Raw genomic sequence first — 19,987 nt, forward strand, 5'->3', positions numbered from 1 at the left:
GGGGAGAGCTACAGACGAGAAATTGCTAGTTGAAGTGAATCAGTTCCAGAGCTTTGATTCCTTTTCTTGGTCCTTTTAGCAGTCTTACTTTACATCGTCTTTTCTTTAATGTGATCAGGCTTTAAAGAGCCCTTCCAATCCAAACCATTCTCTGGTTCTGTGACTCCAAGAAAGGTGTTGCAAAGGATGAGGGAAGGGATCAAAGGGGTGATAGAAGAAAAAGTACTGGAAGGAGATGCTTCATGCTGAGAAAGAAACAACAGATGAGTGAGTGATAATTTCAGTATAGCATAGAAGAAACAAGTTAGCCTTTTTTGAAAGAAGCAAATGAAAAACAAAAACAAAACAAAAGCAAAAAACCACAACACACACAAAACCACAAACGAACAACAACAAAGCAACAAACGAACAAACCACCAAACAGTTCAGTTCTGCTTCAGAAAACACCCGATGATAGCCATGGATCAAAATATATTAGTTCATCATTTTATCAGTTGTGTCTTTGGTGGCTTTGATGAGCCAGTCAATGTACTTAATATCCATATCATATAACTGAAAATGCTTTAAAAAGTGTCATTTACGTGCACTGATTTCACTGGAAGGCTACATGTGAACCTCAAGTAATTGTTAGTTTTTTGATGTAGAGTTTACATGTATTTAGTGACAAGAGTTTGATATGGTGTATTTTTAACCTATGAAATTGATGAGATTTTGTGACTTAATTATGAGTCAGGTCCATATTACTCTTGTGTTTTAAGGTCTTAGATTGTGTGCATTTCTGGAGGAACACAAGGAAGATATACTTTGCGGTCCAGTATGGCTGGCTACTGGACTGGATCTATCAGGACATGCTGGAATGTTGACACTAACAAGTCCAAAGCTTGTTAAAGGTAAACCAGTTTATTATGCTGTTCACTGGAAGTATGTTTGACTGAAGTGTATCTCGTACTTTTGTAGGCAGATTTTGGTTTGTATTTATTTTCACGTTGACAAATTTTGCTGTATAGCACAATCATGAGTTACCTTTTCAAACTGGTGCTAAAGTACTGTGATTAATGTAGCTGAGTTCTGCTTGTAGACTATCTCTGTGAAGTTGAAATCTGTTTACAACTTGCCCTAGTGAACTATGAAAATTCTCTGCACTGCCCCTTTTTTTCCCTCTGCTTTTAGGCATGGCTGGTGGCAAGTACCGCTCATTTTTGATTCATGTTAAAGCAGTGAATGACAGAGGAACAGAAGAAATCTGCAATGGTGGCATAAGACCAGTTGTTAGAATACCATCTCTAAAACCACAGACTAACAAGGGCCATTCCCTTGCTTCATTGTTGGCAAAAGTTGCAGCAGGCAAGGTAATGAATAGCCAAGAAAGACGTCTGTGTTAAAGTTGTAGAATTGGCATGAGTTCTGTAATCTGAAAATGGAACAGCTGTTAGGATGAATAAGGTCCATTAAAAATGATTTTTTGAAGAGTTGGCAATTCGTTAACATCTTCAAGAATCACATTTCAACATCTCTAAGTTGTTTCTTTTGTGCAAACTTAGTCAAGAGGTCTGTTGTGCCCCTTCCCCATCCCGAGCACTTCTTTTTGAAACCTCTGTTTCCATGAGTGTTTTCAGTAGCTGATACACCTCGTCCTTTTACGAAGATTTGTGTGTGTGTATTTTGCTCTTGATCATTGTAGTTGTAAGACTGGATAATACGATGTACATCTTGTGGACATCATTAGAATGGTTAGAACATAATAAATTATAGAACATTGTTAAATTTCATGTTCTGTATTAAAGCAATTAGTGAATAAAAGTAGTCTATTTTCGTACAATGCTCAAGCTGTGTGAGAGATTTTACTGAACTGTATTTATTTCACTGAACAAGGTATAGAAATGAAGTAGTGAAAAGCGATGTGATTTATGAAATTTTCTTTTTTTCCCCCAAAAAATCAGGAAAAGCCATCTAGCAAAATTGAAGCCACTAATTCTTCAAGAAAATCAGATAATCTGAGAGGCTGTGACTTACTTCAAGAAGTGTCTGTAACAATTAGAAGATTTAAAAAAACTTCCATTTCAAAGGAAAGGTTAGTAGGTGTTTTTTAATTCTAAAATACATTAGCTTTAGTTACACTTCTCATGAAGTACTTAGTTCTCAAAATAGCTCAGGTCAAACTACTGTTTCAAGTTGTCATTTCATAAATGTATTTTGTATGGAAAATCCTGTAAATGGTGAGTTCAACTGTGCTGTGCAAGTTGCAATAGAATAACACCATGCAAAAAATTGTATGTTGAGTGATTATTTGCCTGACTCGAAAAGACCAATGTAAATAAGTTTTATTGGGAAATTAGATAAATTATTCAAACAGATTATTTTTAAAGGAAGCATCTCTCTATTTCCACATGTTGTCTTGTTTCTTACAGCAGAGAGTATATTGTCAAAAAGTTCAGAATCAAATTTAACTAACAAATTCTTACTCATAAAACAGGCTAAGTTTTCTATAGGTTGGTACTACAGACATAAATACAATTAATACAGTATTTAATTTGTATTACCAACTGCCGCCCCACAGTGGTGGCACTGTCTGTAATGACCATAAAAGAGAGCAGAGAGGCTGCAAAAAGATACATGCAAATCGCTGCCAAAGGGTGTTGTAGATGATGAAAGTTTGTTTAGGTTTAGAAGTTAATAGGAAAAAAAAAATCCCTGAAGTTTACTGAATATAGAGTAACCTAGGAAGTTCTGTGAGCAGAAAACAGGAAGGTGAGGAATTTGTGCATGGAAAGTATCATATATGCTCGTGTACTAGTTCCGCTCTCATCTAGGCATCTTTTTTTTGCTGCTTCTAAGACAGGATAAAAAGCTGGAGGGACAATTTCATGGGAGAATGGCCTTCTTGGATAATTCTGGTTTTTATTTCCTTCTCTTCCTCCTTAGAGTTCAACGGTGTGCCATGTTACAGTTTTCAGAGTTCCATGAGAAGCTGCTCACCACTCTTTGCAAGAAGACAGATGATGGTCTGACTACAGAACATGCTCAGAGTCTCGTACTAGACACGCTTTGTTGGCTGGCTGGGGTGTATTCAAATGGACCTGGCAGGTAGGAGAGAAGTGGTGTTTGAATTAGGATGACTATTTCTCAGTATCAGCTCTGTGAAAAAAAAAATACAGTTTTATGTGATTCTCTGAAGTATGCAACTTGTTTTTACAGCTCAAAGGAAGGAAACGACAGCTTGCTTTCTAAAACACGTAAATGTGTCTCTGATATAATACGTGTTTGCTTCTTTGAAGCTGGGCGGAGCATAGCTCACAAATGTGCACGATTTCTTGCACTATGCATCAGGTCAGTATTAATTATTGATATATATTTATATTTTATATATATTTGGGGAGTTTACATGCAGTCTGAATTGTATATATATGTTTGTTATTGTTTCACACTGAATTTATAAAGCAACAAGATCTGGAAGTTATTCTGTTGAGGAAAAATGTGTTAGGGTATAACTGCAAAGAACATCAGTCTTTCCACTTCGTTTTCTGGAAGAGATGTCGTGTTTTGTTCTGGCTTAATTAAATGTTAAAATGTCCATGTGTTTCTTTGTAGCAATGGCAGATGTGACCCCAGTCAACAGGGGTTTGGATCAGTTCTTCTAAAAGCTTTACTTGACAATATGCCTCTTTTGCCTGCTGCTGCAACAGGTGGTATGTATACGTTTGTTGTCATAAAAATACACAGTACATGTGTTGTTTGGCATGTTTTGTTGGACTCTCTTGTGAAATACGAATTAAATAATTGTTCAGTTAGCACACACTGCTTCTTGCAGTGATCCGGTCAGGTGGTATCCAAGTATGAAGTACGCATCTGTAGATGATGGAATTTTAAGCAAATTAGCTTGCTTAAAACAGAATGCTAAGGCACTGCCATTTTTGGGAGAGCTTAAGTAAGTTTTGAATGAATTTCCAAAGGTCTTCAGCAATGACAGATTCTGTTGCCATAAGTGAGTGTCAGGATTGTATGTTATTTCTGAAAATTAGGAGATTTATTCCAGGTAGCCTGGCTATCCAAATGATGGCCAACTAGCAATCCACTTCAGTTGCTTCTGCAACAAAAGAAAATTTTAAACTAAATTCCTTCCTCATCTATATTGCAGAGTAATGGTATCCTAGCACCTTGTTGAAGCCTTTTGAGTGCCAGATAGAATAGAAGGATGACTTTAGCACTTGTATTTTGGGTGACAAGACCTGCTTTGTCTTTTTCACAGTATGACATTGTTGGTTTCCATCTAGCTTGGCATCACCAAGGGGTCTTGCAGGAAAGTTAGTTTACGGTACAAAGTGCTTGTTGTGCTACCAAGGTAGAAACGTTTAGCATACTGGTGTTGAGGGTATGGAATACACAGGGGAGGAGGAAGCTGAGGTTTGTCTTTGCATACAGAATGATTGCCTTGTGCTCCCAGAACTGATCTGTAAGGAAACAGTGCCTCCAGCAACTAAAGCACCAGGAGACAGAAGCCAAAAACAGAGGATAAGAGGAGAGGAAGAGCTGATTCTAGAGTAAGGCTTAGCTCTGAAGGGATTGGAACCCCTAGCCTAACACCTTAGTGTATCAAGAGCGTTTTGATTGTTGTGCTTAGTAGAAGCGGAAGCAGAAGAAATGAGGAAGGGCAGAAGCAATGAAGAAACATGTGCGAAGCTGTCTCTTGGGAACCTTTTTTTCTTCACTTGTGTATTAATAAGAGAATGTGAAGTACTCATGGAAACTAATGATTACAGAATTATTCTAAGTTCTATTTCTAAGTCTCAAAAAAAGGGGAGGGGAAGAAAGTTTCCTAGTCTGTATTCAGCAACCATTAGATACTTCCTTTATCACTTCCATTGATAATGTTTCAAAATTTGTTTTCTGAGTGGGAAATTCACATTGTGTTTCACCTGAAATTAATTTTTTTTTTTTTAATGCAGGATCTGTGTATTGGTATTTTGTATTGCTGAATTATGTGAAGGATGAAGATTTGGCAGGATGTAGTACAGCTTGTGCATCACTGCTAACTGCTGTGTCCCGACAGTTGCAGGATCGCCTAACACCTATGGAAGCATTACTTCAAACAAGGTATCAAGAAATGTGGTGTTTGTAAACTTAATAAAAACAAACATAAAAACTCTCTAATGCCATCCTCTGGTGTTCTGAAAAGGTTAAGTGTTTTTAAAAAGTTGCATTTTGCCATATTTATTTGAGGAAGGGTTAATTCACTACAGTTCTGGAAAATAGTTTTGACTTGTGCAAAGTTTAAGGTGAATTTAATTGCTATCTTGCGATTTACAGTGCAATTTAAATCAGCAAATGTGTATGTAATCTTTGAAGTATGCAATCTTTAAGTTAGTGTTTATGATTTGTAGTGTAAGAATTAACGAATCATGTCCTATTTTGGGTATGGAAGGGAACTGACCAGTTTCAGTTCTGCATAATTCTACACAAAATTGTAGTTTCTCTGTAGGCTGACCTACATTTAATATATTGCTATTAAAGGCCAGATTCTAAGTGTAATTTACTGGAAACGCAAGTTCTTACTATAAATGATATATCAATGTAATTTCAGACTGTGATGTTGCATTTTTTACATATAGAACTGATTGGCCGTTTAACTTTGGATTTACGTGATACCTAAAGGAAATATCTGGTGGTTCGGTTTTGTAGCAGTTTCGAAAGCCATATTATGATGATGGGAACATGCTGCTGCTAGGCAGCTCCTTCAGTTGTGATTTGGGTGACAGAGTTATCCTCCAAGTCAAGCAAGGTCAAGGTAGAAGAGGTTTGGTAGACATTAGTTCAGAATCTTCAGATAAAATTGAAAATGTAGTAAGATAAGTTTGGTGGGCAGGATTTTTCTTGTTGGTGGTGTTGTCATTGGTTTTTTGTTGGTCGTTTGATCTTTTTATTTTTTTGGTTGGTTTGTTTTAATTTAAAGGATTATAATTACAAAATACTTGACAAAATGTTTTTCTCAGGTGTTATATACCTGGATCCTTAGCATGGTCTATACTGCATTCCTCTTCTCAATTGTTATTTTATTTCACCATCATATTTGCAGTTGATTAGAAGACTTATCCTGGCAATAGAAATGGTGACTGGGTAACAGAGAATTTTGGAAAATACACGAAGTGAACTGGAAAAATAAAAGGTGTTTTTGTTTTCACGTTCGATTTTCTTTAGAAACCGAATGTAAGAGAAAAACATGAGAATTCTACTTGACGTGAGAATGGCGGCTTTCTATAGGAATTGACTTGTTCCTTCGTATAGATTGTTTTCAAGTACCTCCTTTAGACAGCATATATGAAATGGAAGTTTTCCTTTCCAGTTGCCTACTTTTGAGTTTTGCACATGTAACATTTCAGATCACTTAGTGGTGAACAGAGCTGTCTGCAGCACGAGGAAAGGTCTCTGAAGTGAGACCCTGTTCCTGGCATCCGTCAAGCTTAGGTTTTCTGAATGTTTCTAGATGGTGTTTTACTGATTTTCTTCTTGGAACTAAATCTACTTCCTCTTTTAACTCAGTATCCCCACAGTTAGGATAAGAATAGCAGCAGAGACATCTGTCTAATCCCATATTTTATTACTATAGCTCTCTCTCTAGTGAGGACTGGCTGTTTCTTGACTTAGTTTACTAATTCAGGCAGAATTTATTGACCTTTCCTTCATATGTCTACATATCAAGAGATGCTATAATTTCTCTTTTTAATGTAGAAGATAAGTGTTAATACATATTTAAAAAAAAAAAAAAAAAGAAATTAGTAGGCAGCCATTGCTTTACACTTTTTCTGTTCCCTCTCCTTGGGTTGTATTCTCACATATTTGTGTCCATTTGTGTTGCAGAATTTGGTTTTTTTCTTCTTTGTCATTGTTCCATGGTACAATAGCCTAATATTTGGTAATTAAATAAAAGCAGTTGTCTACTTAAAGGTTCTGTACATTCATGTTGTCTTCAGGCAGAGTAGTAGTCGTTTTACTTTTGTGTGTCACAATAAAGCAAGTAAAACTTGCAAGGATAAGGTCAAATGTGTATGTTACATGACTTGGAGTTTACAGAACAAGAAAAAAGGGATTTCAGACAGTGTTTTAGGCTGTCCTACAACCAAGCATGCTCATTTGTCCCTAGCAAGTCTGACTAATTTCTCCAGCCTGTTTGTGAGAGCACCTAATTAAAGTAGTGGTAGAATTTAGTTATTCTAAATATTGTAAGCTATTACATGGCTTAATTATCCTTAACACTTGACTGTCTCCTTCTGCCCACATCCAATCTGAAATCTCTCCTGCTGCAACTGAAGCCTTTTAATGTTTGTGTCCTGTGCACCTGGGCGATAAAGAGCTAATAACAAAGTTTGGATGTCTAGAGGATGTTCATATCTTGATTGTATTATCCAGATCTGTAGTCATTCTTAAAACATTTCCTTGAGCTGTTTTCTTTAGTCCTCATCTTCCTTGAATTGTGATACACAAAATTGTAAACATTAATCCAGTTGTGATCTCTGATTGAAGCAGAAGAGTTATTTCACACAGTTCATATTAATTACTGTGTAGATGAATAGGGTGATGGGGTTTTTAGTGACACTGTTGATTCATTCTTTGGTTTTTTGTTTGTTGATTTGGTTTGGTTTGTTGTTTGGGGTTTTGGGGGTTTTTTGTGTGTGTGGTTTTTATGTTTGTTTTGTCGATGTAACTTCTATATTCTTTTCTGAAAAGTGTCACTAATGCAGATTTAAACTGTCAACTTGATCATTTCTGCTGAAGGAGCAGTAAAAGGCACTGTGCTTACTGAAGTATATCTGGGTTGGACAGAATATACTTAACTCTGCCATACATTTGAATTCCGAACCTGTTCTACAAAGCTCTTGTAGCCCCTTTTTAGTGTTTATCTCTTCTTACCTAATAAATCAAACTCTTAACTGAAATCATGCAAGTGTTAATGTTGAGCTGACCTAATTTATTGAGTTTGTAAATCTGAGGTTAAAAACAGACTGTGAAGATACCCTGCTGAATTTTGTCTGAGCATTTTTGTGTGTTCTTGTCACCACTTTACAGTAGCACGTTGTCTTACTTTGCTTATGAAAAAAAGGCATACAGCAAATATGTCAGTTTTGCTAGATGTGTGGTGTGCACTGTATCTCTGCAGTACATGCTTGTAGAGAGCAACCTGTGTTGTTCTTAGTATAAAGTTGTCGTCTTGAATTTGCCACTTTGAGGATGCTTCTAAGTAACTTGGTTGGGGAATGTATATTAAATGTCATATTTTCTTGCCTCTTTTTTTGATGATCGGTAGCAATTATTGCCCTCCTGTATAACGTAATTTTCTGACTAGTTGTGGTCTTAGTATTGTGTGGCAAAAAGCATTGAGCCCAGCCAAAGTAGAAGTGTTTTAACGTTCAGAGAAATGTTCTACCTTGTTGCTGGTGTTGTAGCATTCATGTAGACAGTTATCCTTTCATGACTGAGAGACATTTAAACACTCCAGCCTTCTCAGCATTACCTGCTGGGAGCTTTCCTTGCCTGCTAAAGAACAGAGAAGCTGCTCAGAGGCAGAGGGAGAAGAGGCTGGAGGAACCTTCTGTCACTGCTGGTGTGTTCATGGAAATACTTCATATTTGTTTTGGCTCTTGTCAGTCGAAGTGAGAACTGTTAGATGTTTCTCACTTTTGTACCTACACAGATGCATTCTTTCTTTCCTCTCCTGCTTAATGAATTGGCCCGATTTCAATTTTTTTTTCTCCTTGTGTCAGTTGCTGTTAATACGTATTGGTACACAAAAAAAACCCCACAACACTGATTTTGTTATTACTTTGGATTTTCCTTTTTCTTGGCTTAAAATACCTTAATTGATTTGGGACCACCTTCTTGCCTGAGTGAATGCATCATTTTTTTCCCCTGCAGTACTGCCGGAGTAGGAGTAATGAGATTTTCTGCTGTCGAGATATTTAAAGTACTCACAAGTGTTGATTTGTATCCCTAGCAGCATTTCCTTTTTCCTTGTTACTTCAGCTGGAAGAAAAAGCTGAGGTGGAATTTCTTTTGCTGTTTTGGAAAACAGTACTGTGTGTTTATTGACTTCAGATAAATCTCTGATTTACCATGCGCAGGCATGTGTGTTGGTGTGGCTAATTGTCTAAGGCTTGTAGTTGTAGTTTACATGTCTGAGTGTGATTATGTGTCATGTTCCCAGGACAGTGTTACATCTTCAAAACTAATTAGTAACAGTTACTTATTTAGCATCATAAGCTGTTTGAAAAGGTCACCTAATAAATTACTTTAATGAAATATGAGTGAATAGTAATTTCTAAGAATAGTTTGGAATATAATCCTGATGTTGAAATACTTTGCCTTTTTCTGTAAATAATTTTATATAAATTCTTATTGTTTGAATAGTGCTGTTTGTCTTATTCCATTTGCAGATATGGATTATATAGTTCACCTTTTGATCCAGTTCTGTTTGATTTGGAAATAAGTGGCTCTTCTTGTAAAAATGTATACAACAGCAGCGTTGGAGTACAGTCAGATGAAATTGATTTGTCTGATGTTCTGTCAGGTACGTATGTTTAACAGTAATCTATTGTGGAAGAAATGGTAATTCTCTCTATTATACTGGTTTTCTTTAGTGGAGATGTGGTCTTATACTTTCCATCTGTTTTATAGCTGTACATAATGAAGTTCAAGATGTTCTGTTGCTTCGTGATGTCTTATATTTCCTGTAGCCCTTAGGGCAAGAAAAAAAGCCTCTTTCTGGAATACTTTCTTTTCTTATCCTGTAGAAGATCTAAGAAAAGGCTAGAGATTAAACAGAAAGGCTGCTGTCATAGCCTGGGTCAGAGTTATCTAGGAAGCATCTGTCATTTCTGTTGAGCAGCTTCCTTGAGATATGTTCTTATTCATGTAGATTAGCAACTGTCTTGTAGGCAGGGAAACCTAAATGGATTTTTCTGAAATTGGGAAGCTGCCATATGGCACTCTTCTACTTAAATATTACAGATTTAATGAGATTTTTTTCTATTTCAGAGGCATTAAAGTACCTTAAAAGCATATTTGTATCTATCCTATCAGGTTAGTTAATCAGTGAATCTTTAGGCCATGGAATGTCCAAAGAATGAGACAATCTTTCCCTGTCAGGAAATTCTTTTCATAGCAAGCGTATTCATCAGTCATAGTGACTTCTTTACCTTTCTTGTATCCTCTTGTCCATCTCTTTCCCATCCCTCCCTCTGTAGAACACTGTGAATTTGTTGGCATATTGAATAATAGTCTAGTTTTTGTACTAACTTAGTGTATGATCTTAGTTGGTCTGTTACTTTCTTTCTCTTCCTTTCTGGTAACATCAGTGTATTTTTGCAAACTAATTTTCTTACAGTGTAGGAAAGAATAAAGCATCCATATATAATTTATTTCTGGAATTTAGAAGGTTACACTATCATTCTGCTGTCACATTTGATAGTTTGACTTAACGTACTCTGTTCAGATTTGGCAACATTATCCATTTTGAAATATACTTCTGTTATATTGTGGATGTGATAGTGTTAAGGTGTTTGTTCCACAACGTGAAGTAATATGTGGATTATATTTAGTTATCCCTTTCAACTCTGCATGACTTGAAATGTCACTAGCAAGAAAACATCAGCTGATTGTGCAGGTATTTATTTCTCTTTCAGGAAATGGGAAAATAAGTAGCTGTGCAGCTGCTGAAGGTAGTTTTACTTCCCTTACTGGACTCCTGGAAGTTGAACCTCTGCACTTTACCTGTGTTTCAACAAGTGATGGAACTAGAATAGAAAGGGACGATGCAAGTACGTTTACTGGTATATACAGTTTTTCATTTTTTCTACTTAGCATAGTTCCACAATATATTTTTAATTGGACATAATGAGCATGGTTTAACAAACAGATTACTTGTAGTTTTAAAAGTGTTGAATTTTTTAAAAAATAGTTACTATACATGAAGTTAAACTTCTTTGAGCTTAACAAACTGGATTTCAAATTTATTAATTTGAATAAATTTGATTCTATCAGCAAGTAAAACATACAAGCTTGCATCTTTGCCTTGCAGCCTTATGTGGCAAAGGAATTCCAGGGCATTAGGTGACTTTTGTTTAACAAAAATGCATATATGATGACTGTGCATAGTCTATAAATAATCATATAGTTTGTAATTCAAGATGATGTTACTTTGTAGCAAGAACTGGGTAAAAGGAGACCTTTCTCCAGTTTTTTAATTGCTCTTAACAATTAGTAAGGAATTAAATTAAAGCTGTGTTCTTATCATTTCTTTTCTACATACATGTTTTTGTTTTGTTTGGGTTTGTTTGTTTGTTTCTTTCATGCCAGTGAGTACCTTTGGGGTTACCCCAGCGGTTGGTGGCCTCTCTTCGGGAACGGTTGGGGAAGCCTCGACAGCACTGAGTTCAGCAGCCCAGGTAGCTTTGCAGTCTCTCTCTCATGCAATGGCCTCAGCCGAGCAACAGCTCCAGGTGCTGCAAGAGAAACAGCAGCAGCTTTTGAAGCTTCAGCAACAGGTTGGAGGCTATTTGGCTATTTTTTAATGCTGTCTCTAAACTTCAAAAGCTGAGAAAGTAGTTGCAGAGCTAGTCGCCTTTTTTTTTCTTTTTTTTTTTTTAAATTTTTTGCTCCATAGTGTATTTGAGGAAGGAACAGCTCTGCACTGAGGATCACTCTTATTAAACAAAATACTGAGAGTGTCTCCCATACTGTTTTGGTCTTTCAGACTTGTTTTTGTGTATTATGAGGGTGGGTTGGGAGTTTGTAATCAAAACTAAGTCTTAATACGTACGTATATCAATCTAAAACTGAAAAAGCCTGCTGAAGTGAAAAGTGCGATTGCCAGCACAGGGAAGTATCAGTCATAAAGCCACTGTCAGTATGAAGCTTGACTGTGTGTTGACTCTACTTTGCTGTTCAGTTGTAGGTTTTTACATTTTTTTTTATTACTCCAATGAATTACTTAATTACTCATGTTCTTCAACAAGCGAGGTCAAATTGAACAGAGTTTCATTTTTCAGCTTATAGTTGGACATCTAACATGCCTGCGCTGAAGGTGGCTTGCATTTATTAAATCTAGTTTTATAACGGAAGTTGAAGTTGTAGTTCAATACTACTACTGTGTTCACAAGCAGTATTATCTGCTACATACGCTGCTTTGATTTTCCTCGCAGAAAGCAAAGCTGGAAGCAAAACTGCATCAGACGACAGCGGCGGCAGCAGCAGCAGCATCAGCAGTTGGTCCTGTTCACAACTCTGTGACTTCTAATCCAGTAGCAGCCCCAGGGTTCTTCATCCATCCTTCAGATGTCATTCCACCCACACCAAAAACAACTCCTCTATTCATGACTCCACCTTTGACTCCACCTAATGAGGCAGTTTCTGCCGTTATTAATGCAGAGCTTGCTCAGCTTTTCCCTGGTTCAGTCATCGATCCTCCAGCAGTTAACCTTGCAGCACATAACAAAAATACAAGCAAGTCTAGAACGGTAATTATTTTTGTTTGTTTTTCTTGTAGAAACAAGATGCTGTAAAGCCTTATCAGGATCTAATTTGTACTTGAGTGCTAGTAAATATCTGTTTATTTGGATGAGATGTGTAAACTGGATGACTAATTTAGGTCATATGAAAAGACAGACTTATGAAAGCAAGGTAGAGTTGTTGTAGTACTCCAATGGTTTCTTTTAATTGGAAGTAGCTCAACTGTATAAGGACTTATTAATCCTTTGAACTTTGTAGTTAAAATATTCTGGTGGTTCATGCTCAAATCTGAATGTAGTGAGGTACTGTCAAAATTTTACACTTTTAAATCACAAAAGGTTTTCTTATAGTGTTTTGCAAATAACAGCTTATTATAAATGCATAGGTTTTAATGACTTAGTTTTACTGATGTTTTCTCACTCCTCAGAATCCTCTTGGATCTGGTCTGGCTCTTGCAATATCTCACGCTTCACATTTTCTTCAACCTCCACCTCATCAGTCAATTATTATAGAGCGAATGCACTCAGGTAAAACCAGAATTCATAATAATAGTTTTGACACATTTTCTAATAAGAAGCGGAATGTTTTCCAGGGTGTTAAGTTAGTTGCTTAGCTGCAGTCTCACTTGGCTTTCCAAAGAAATTATATTTCTCAGTTCGTATTTCTGTTGTATCTGGAAATTTAAGACCCAGCATGCAGTGATGTTTACTGAGTTGAAAAATCCTGGAGGGTGGGGGAATATGTTTGGTCTCTGGACAGAGCACCTGTTCTGAAATAATGCATAAAAAGTATAACAATTTAAGTTGAAGCCAAAATTTTCTTTTCAAAGAGTGCAAGCTGTAGTGAGAGATTCTGAGATAGTGCAGCTATTTTTAACCTAAAATATACACCTTTTGAACAATATATAAGCAGTAGCTTTATTATTTGAGAAGTAACATCTCTTTGCTGGTTAGCATGCACTGGTATTTTAGGCAGCCCTGTGTTGTTCCCCTAGGAGCAAGAAGATTCGTGACCTTAGATTTTGGAAGACCGATATTGCTGACGGATGTATTGATTCCCACTTGTGGAGATTTGGCCTCCTTGTCAATTGACATCTGGACTTTAGGAGAAGAAGTGGATGGAAGGCGACTGGTAGTGGCTACTGACATTAGCACACATTCACTTATTTTACATGACTTGTTGCCACCCCCAGTTTGCAGGTTTATGAAGGTAAAAAGAGATAGGCTGCATACTCTATCTTTTAAACTCTTGATCTTTGTTAGCATGTGAACTTTCTCTTGTTCTCTTCCATCCAAACTTTAATTGGCTGTAAATTTTTAAAGAATTTTTGACTTGATGTTTATTTTGCCTTTTTTGATACCATTGTGTTACAGCATAGTTGTGTTCTCTTTCAGATCACTGTTATTGGTCGATATGGTAGCACAAATGCCAGAGCAAAAATCCCATTAGGATTTTATTATGGCCATACCTATATCTTACCCTTTGAAAATGAACTGAAACTAATGCACGATCCCCTCAGAGGAGAAGGTGAAGCTGCAAATCAGCCAGAAATTGACCAACATTTGGCAATGATGGTTGCATTGCAAGAAGACATACAATGCAGGTTAGAAGAAAAAATTATGTGTACTTACTAGTTATTTTAATTTAAAACACTGGGGTATCATAATGTTATAGATTTGGGCTTTTTTTTTTCCCATGATATTTTCCAGACCAAAGAAAACTCTGCCTTTGTAGAGTTGTTACAGTCAATATCTTTATAGCAGTAACAAAGACTACACTGTACTTTTTTTTTTAATATCTGTTTTAACAGTGCGTTCAAAATGGACCAGAACTCATCTTCTGGCAGGATTGACTGTCAAATGCATTGCCATTTGCTGATGTCTATTGAATTGTGTGTTGGAATGTTTCCCTTTAGGTACAATTTGGCCTGTCATCGGTTAGAAATCCTTCTGCAGAGTATTGACCTGCCACCACTCAATAGTGCTAACAATGCCCAGTACTTTTTACGAAAGCCAGACAAGGCAGTAGAAGAAGATAGCAGAGTATTTTCTGCTTACCAGGACTGCATTCAGCTACAGCTTCAACTCAACTTGGCTCACCATGCTGTTCAGAGGCTCAAAGTAGCTTTAGGTGCAAGCAGGAAAACGCTGAAGGAGCAATCTGATCCAAAAGAGTTGATTCAGATGTCATCCACGGAACAGTTACGCACCATCATTAGATATTTACTGGATACTTTGCTTAGTTTGCTTCATTCTTCCAATGGTTAGTATTTTTTGAGGTTTTGATATTTTTGTCATGTTAGTAGAAACAATTTGCAAGTGTTTCTATTTCTTGATCTGCACTTTCCTACTATAAAGCTTTGAAACTATGTTCAGATATGTTTTACTATTATTTTAGTAGCTGGTAACATACAGTATAAAGTTTCACCAGTGGCACCAAGCTGACCTAACCACTTCCTGCTCCCAAAAAGGATAGGAGAGCATGTCAAGATCCTTCACCCTTTTCCATAGTCCTGACTGCATATTCCTTTGTTCAGATAATCATCTCATTCTTTTGTGGGTTGATTTGGTTTGCTGAAGTAGCAAAAGACTGCTGGGGCAAAACAGTCATGTTGTTTTGTTGGTAGAATCAGCTTGTGGAAGGATCTGTGAGCATCAAAGCCTGTACAACACTGGGCATGGATTAGGCAGTTAGAAGTGGGGAGGGGAAGCAGAAATTACTTCTACGGACCTGGGCGGGGGGAAGTCATGAAAGAGTTCCAAGACAATCAGTGGTGTTTGGGGTTTGTTGTTGTTGTTTTTTCGTGTGTGTGTTGGGTTTTTTTTTTTTTTTAGAAAGCAGAATATTGTTCTATTGATAGGTAGGTGTGTCTGTCTTGTAATTTTCTGTACCAGTCTGTTCTTAAGCGTAATAATGGTTTGGTTTTTGCTTTGTGTAGATTCCATGAGGGTATTTGCACTGACAGGACACTAACTTGGTTTTGACCAAATGGCCTGGTTATTGTGGGTTACCTGCAAATTACTGTCTCCCATTTGTTCCCCCCTTTGCCAATTAGTCTAATCATAATAGTTTTTAAAACTTCCCGTCAACCTTTTCCTCCTATGTTTTGAAGCCATCGTCTCCTTTAACATAGTTGCTTGTTCTCATTTCTTTAAAGGGCACTCTGTTCCTGTGGTTCTGCAAAGTACTTTTCATGCTCAAGCTTGTGAAGAGTTATTTAAACACCTGTGTATCAGCGGAACCCCAAAGATACGATTGCACACTGGCCTTCTGCTTGTTCAGCTCTGTGGAGGAGAAAGGTGGTGGGGTCAGTTTCTCTCAAACGTGCTGCAGGAATTATACAATTCAGAGCAACTTCTCATATTCCCACAAGACAGGTAAGGTATAAGTCTATATCATAACCTGTGGGTCACTTAAATAATTCCATTGCTCATAGCTTACCATTGGAATTGACAAAATGTGACTGAAGGATACTTATCCATGTATTCCATTGATTTAAGAAGTAGTCCCCAAAAAGCACTGCAAATGATAGATGTCTGATTGCAGTTATTTATTGCACCTATGTGTTGCTTGCACCACAATAAATTGCTGTTTTTCATTACTTGGAGATCTTTGCATACCTAGCAGGATTGCTCCCCAGTGTCAAAGACTGCCTTCTCCTTTGGCATGCTTAAATGCACCCTCATCATAGAGCTGCTTTTCTAGTGTGTTTGGAAGTAGAATTGAGGCTGGAAAGCACACTATTAGCATTTAACACAGAGGATTTCCCTGAGATAAGAGGAAACAAGCGTGGAGTTGAGCATTGAATGTTAGATGTGTTGATAATGTCAGATTATTGACTGAGGTCTTTGAAACTCTAAATGTTAGCATTTTATTTTAATCAAACATATTTGCTGTTCTGTGGCTTTCTGCCTTCTTTGGACAACAACATGTATATTTGCATAATTTTTAAAAAGGAATTATAAGATCTTGAGATCTTGTTTCAGATACACGAAGCAGAATGCTCTGCTGACCTCTTGAGGGTGAAAGAAAAAATGTTCTCCTAAAATACTGCATTATCCTCACAACAATAGAATGTGAAATTCATTTCACTTGCTGGGCAACAGTACTGTTTTCTGTAGCAATGTGCTTCTGTCTAAGATGAAAGCCTAGGGGAATATTGTTCTATAAGGGGTATTTCAGAATATTACTGGATCTGAAAAGAAATAAAATTTTAAACATGTAAATTTTATTTTTAGGGTCTTCATGTTGCTTTCTTGCATTGGCCAAAGATCGCTTAGCAACAGTGGTGTTTTAGAAAGTTTACTTAATCTCCTGGATAACCTGCTGTCACCACTGCAACCTCATTTACCTGTGCACAGAAGAACTGAAGGTAGCCCTCTAATTTGGGAAACTGTATTTTCATATTCATTATAAGCTAGCAAATTGAGAGACCAGCTCACAGTTTTTGGTGTATTAAAATAAGAAATTGCTCATTTACTGTATTTCCAAAACACAGTTGACTTCTAAAATGTGCTGAAACTTCATATTCTTAAGGTGCTAAAAGAGATTCCTCCCTGACTCCCCAGCCCCTCTTTAAACGTGAGCAAAATCTATTTGGTTGCTTTTAATTTACCTAGGAAACTTTAAAATTTTAACAAAGTGGGAGGAGCATCCAGTATGTAGACAGCCCTAGTGACTCTGAACGACTTTGGAATTTAGCGTTTTTGAAAGAAGTGCCTCGTTTTGCTCATGAGATCCTTTCAAAGTTTCAAGTGGTTATGAAGACAAGTTTGTTAGGTGTATCTGCATGGTTTCTGCAAACTACATAGGGTTTTTTTGCAATCATAAGAATTTTTTTTTTTTGTCCCTAAAAAAAATCACCAAAACTATACTCTCCAAATGTGATTTTGAGTGTTTTCTTAGCTATCTCAAGTTTGAAGAAAATGCTTGCTTCTGAAAACATCAGACTCTAGGCTACTTCCTTTGTTCTGTACATGTAGCAGAACATTGTAGAAAATATGTTGTTTAAAATTCTTGGCTTTGTGAAGTAGATAAATGCCCCCCAAGACTCTCTCCTTACTTTATACCCTGTCTCCTGATGTAAACAAGCCTACAGCTAGGGACAGAAGCTCTCCTATTGCTTCCCATTGATCTACCATGTACTTTCTCTAGCGTGGCCATATCCTGCTGTAGTCTTGAACTAGTCTGAGGCAAACCAAAGCTTACATCTCCTCTACCTCTGTTTGCACCCTCCCCATGGCTGCTAGTTCCTTTCATAGCTCTTGCCTTACTAGTTGTCCTCAAGGAGGGCTTTAGGAAGCAGAAGTAACTGATACTTCAGAGCTCTATTTGCTGGTCTTCCAGCTTCCTTCCTCCTGGTCAGTACAGGTGAGTACTAGGGCATTATTATGTGTGGTGGAAGCATCAGGTACAACTGAAGAAATTCCCGTTTGAGAACTATCACACATAACTAGGGGTCCAAGGGGTGAAAACTTCCTGAGGAAAAAGTCAGAAAACAAAGGACAATCACAGCAAGAGTTGAGTATTGTGGATAGAGAGAAATTGTAAACTTTGAGGCAGAGGGGGAAAAAATTGAATAAGCAAAAGGCACACTTGGAGGGAGGGGGAGAAGCTGAAGGTTGGGGTCTTTGGTTTGTTTCGTTTGTTTTGGGTTTTTTTTGAGAGAGAGAGGTAAAAAGAAAAGAAACGTACTTCTTTAAACAGAAGTATGAAGAAGTATATACTTCACTCTGCAGCAGGTGCTGTTCTTTTTATTCTGCCAGCCCAAAAGGTGTGTAGTGCTCACCAGTGCTACACATTTCTATTCTTGCAATTTAGTCTGCAGTTCCTGTCAGGTCCTGTTATGGGGAGGCCTCCTGTCCTCTGCCTGCCTGGAGCAGGCTGCTCTCTGCCCCTGTGGACAGGAACCCAGAGTTAACAGTCAGGGCCAGCATCCTATTGCTTGGGCTGCCAGCAGCTACATGTGATTTTGGACAAGTTGTTTCTGTGCCTTAGTTTTCTTGTTTGATCTGGAATTAATATTTGTTTGAGTTAACTTAAGCTTTTTTTGAGGTAAGTGCATGAAAAGTGTAGTGCAGTTAAATGTGGCTCAGCACAGTGCACACCTATGAAAATGTGCATGTAACCTTTAGTACTAATGACTTTGCTGTATTGATGTTATGTAGAAGTATGCCATTTGCATAATGACTGTGATTAAGTGGTTGTTAATTTTAGGTTTCTGGTTCTTATTGAACACTCATGAGTTCACTTTAGAACTATTAATTTAGATTCGCTCATGCACACAAAGGTTTTCCTTGCTTGATGTGTAAGATATGGTGTTTTTCCTTCTTCCTATACGAGAATACTACATTTAATGTGTGAGACTGAAATAGGCAGTAGCCGGTCGTTAGTGCCACCAGCACGGTTCATCTAGTCTGGACTCAGTCTTGACTTTCTTGCATCTTATTAAAATGGCTACGTGAGCATACACTAACAAGGGAGTCAAAATGAAGGTATTTGGGTGCACGGTTATAAGTGTCTTGTTGGAGCCCTGGTTGCTGGAGGAAATTCATGTTGCGGAGTTTGAGACCTCTGATTTATGTGCTTTAATGCAAGCAGCTGTCATTCTGCATTTGGTATTTAGGAAATGTAGACATACAATTTTTCACTTTTTTTAAAAAAATGCTGCTTTTTTAACATTAGCGGTAGAGGTCGAGCTTTTGACTTCTGACTTCATCTGAGAACTGACATTTTTTTCTTTTGCTTAAGTTCTATACTGAATGTTTGATATCGTCCCTCATTTATAAGTGCTCACACTCCTATCCTCATTTTAAAAAAAGGGAATGGAATCTTTGTGACCTAGTGAAATGTGTGCCATCTAGTGCTTTCTATGATATCTTTAAAACTAGTTTGTTACGGCCTCAAAACTTTATTAAGGTACTCAAATCTATTTATTTTGAAGGAGTTTTAGACATTCCCATGATCAGCTGGGTAGTAATGCTGGTGTCCAGACTGCTGGATTACGTGGCTACTGTTGAAGATGAAGCAGCCACAGCCAAGAAACCTCTGAATGGAAAAGAGAGGGAACGATTTTTGACAGGTATGTAACACTTACTATCAAAACTTGCTTCTATGGGTATTGATTTGGGAGCTGTTCAAATACTTAAAATGTATTTTCAATTCACCTGAAAAACAATATTTTTACAATAGATGTTGTGCTCATTTTATTTGCACTGTTATCTGCTTCTTTACGTCCTCGTCTACTTAGAAATATGACCTCTTTTGTTTTATTAAATGAAAAATCCAGGACTGATTTTGGTTTGTAAAAAGTCTGTATACTATCCTATGACTATGAGACCTGGCAATTGGGAGTACACCATGTTGAGACAGTTTGTATTGTGGGAAAGGGCAATGGCATGACTTCGTAACTTCTCTGGTCTTTGCCATGGTATTTGTATTCAGTGTTTTTAAATACATTTTCTGTCTGTTTATTTTTATTATTATTTAAGTA

At 37.2% G+C, this 19,987-nt stretch overlaps 1 protein-coding gene across 6 annotated transcripts in view; it reads left to right on the top strand.

Moving 5' to 3' along the window:
- Positions 1-19,987, top strand: part of BIRC6 (baculoviral IAP repeat containing 6) — a 186,880-nt gene that overhangs the window by 49,209 nt on the left and 117,684 nt on the right. For 4 of the 6 annotated variants that reach the window (XM_065632740.1, XM_065632741.1, XM_065632736.1 and 1 more), the window contains exons 15-32: positions 759-890; positions 1,171-1,349; positions 1,941-2,071; positions 2,923-3,084; positions 3,196-3,327; positions 3,589-3,686; positions 4,944-5,091; positions 9,423-9,556; positions 10,671-10,817; positions 11,344-11,531; positions 12,189-12,503; positions 12,923-13,022; positions 13,490-13,704; positions 13,890-14,098; positions 14,411-14,757; positions 15,653-15,872; positions 16,734-16,867; positions 19,439-19,576. In XM_065632740.1, coding sequence (XP_065488812.1) covers positions 759-890; positions 1,171-1,349; positions 1,941-2,071; positions 2,923-3,084; positions 3,196-3,327; positions 3,589-3,686; positions 4,944-5,091; positions 9,423-9,556; positions 10,671-10,817; positions 11,344-11,531; positions 12,189-12,503; positions 12,923-13,022; positions 13,490-13,704; positions 13,890-14,098; positions 14,411-14,757; positions 15,653-15,872; positions 16,734-16,867; positions 19,439-19,576 — 3,129 coding nt within the window. The remainder of the gene's footprint in view (positions 1-758; positions 891-1,170; positions 1,350-1,940; positions 2,072-2,922; positions 3,085-3,195; positions 3,328-3,588; positions 3,687-4,943; positions 5,092-9,422; positions 9,557-10,670; positions 10,818-11,343; positions 11,532-12,188; positions 12,504-12,922; positions 13,023-13,489; positions 13,705-13,889; positions 14,099-14,410; positions 14,758-15,652; positions 15,873-16,733; positions 16,868-19,438; positions 19,577-19,987) is intronic. The other 2 variants (XM_065632738.1, XM_065632739.1) reach the window with 1 other exon arrangement.

The sequence above is a fragment of the Caloenas nicobarica genome, chromosome 3 (assembly GCF_036013445.1).
Source record: "Caloenas nicobarica isolate bCalNic1 chromosome 3, bCalNic1.hap1, whole genome shotgun sequence".
NCBI lineage: Eukaryota > Metazoa > Chordata > Aves > Columbiformes > Columbidae > Caloenas > Caloenas nicobarica.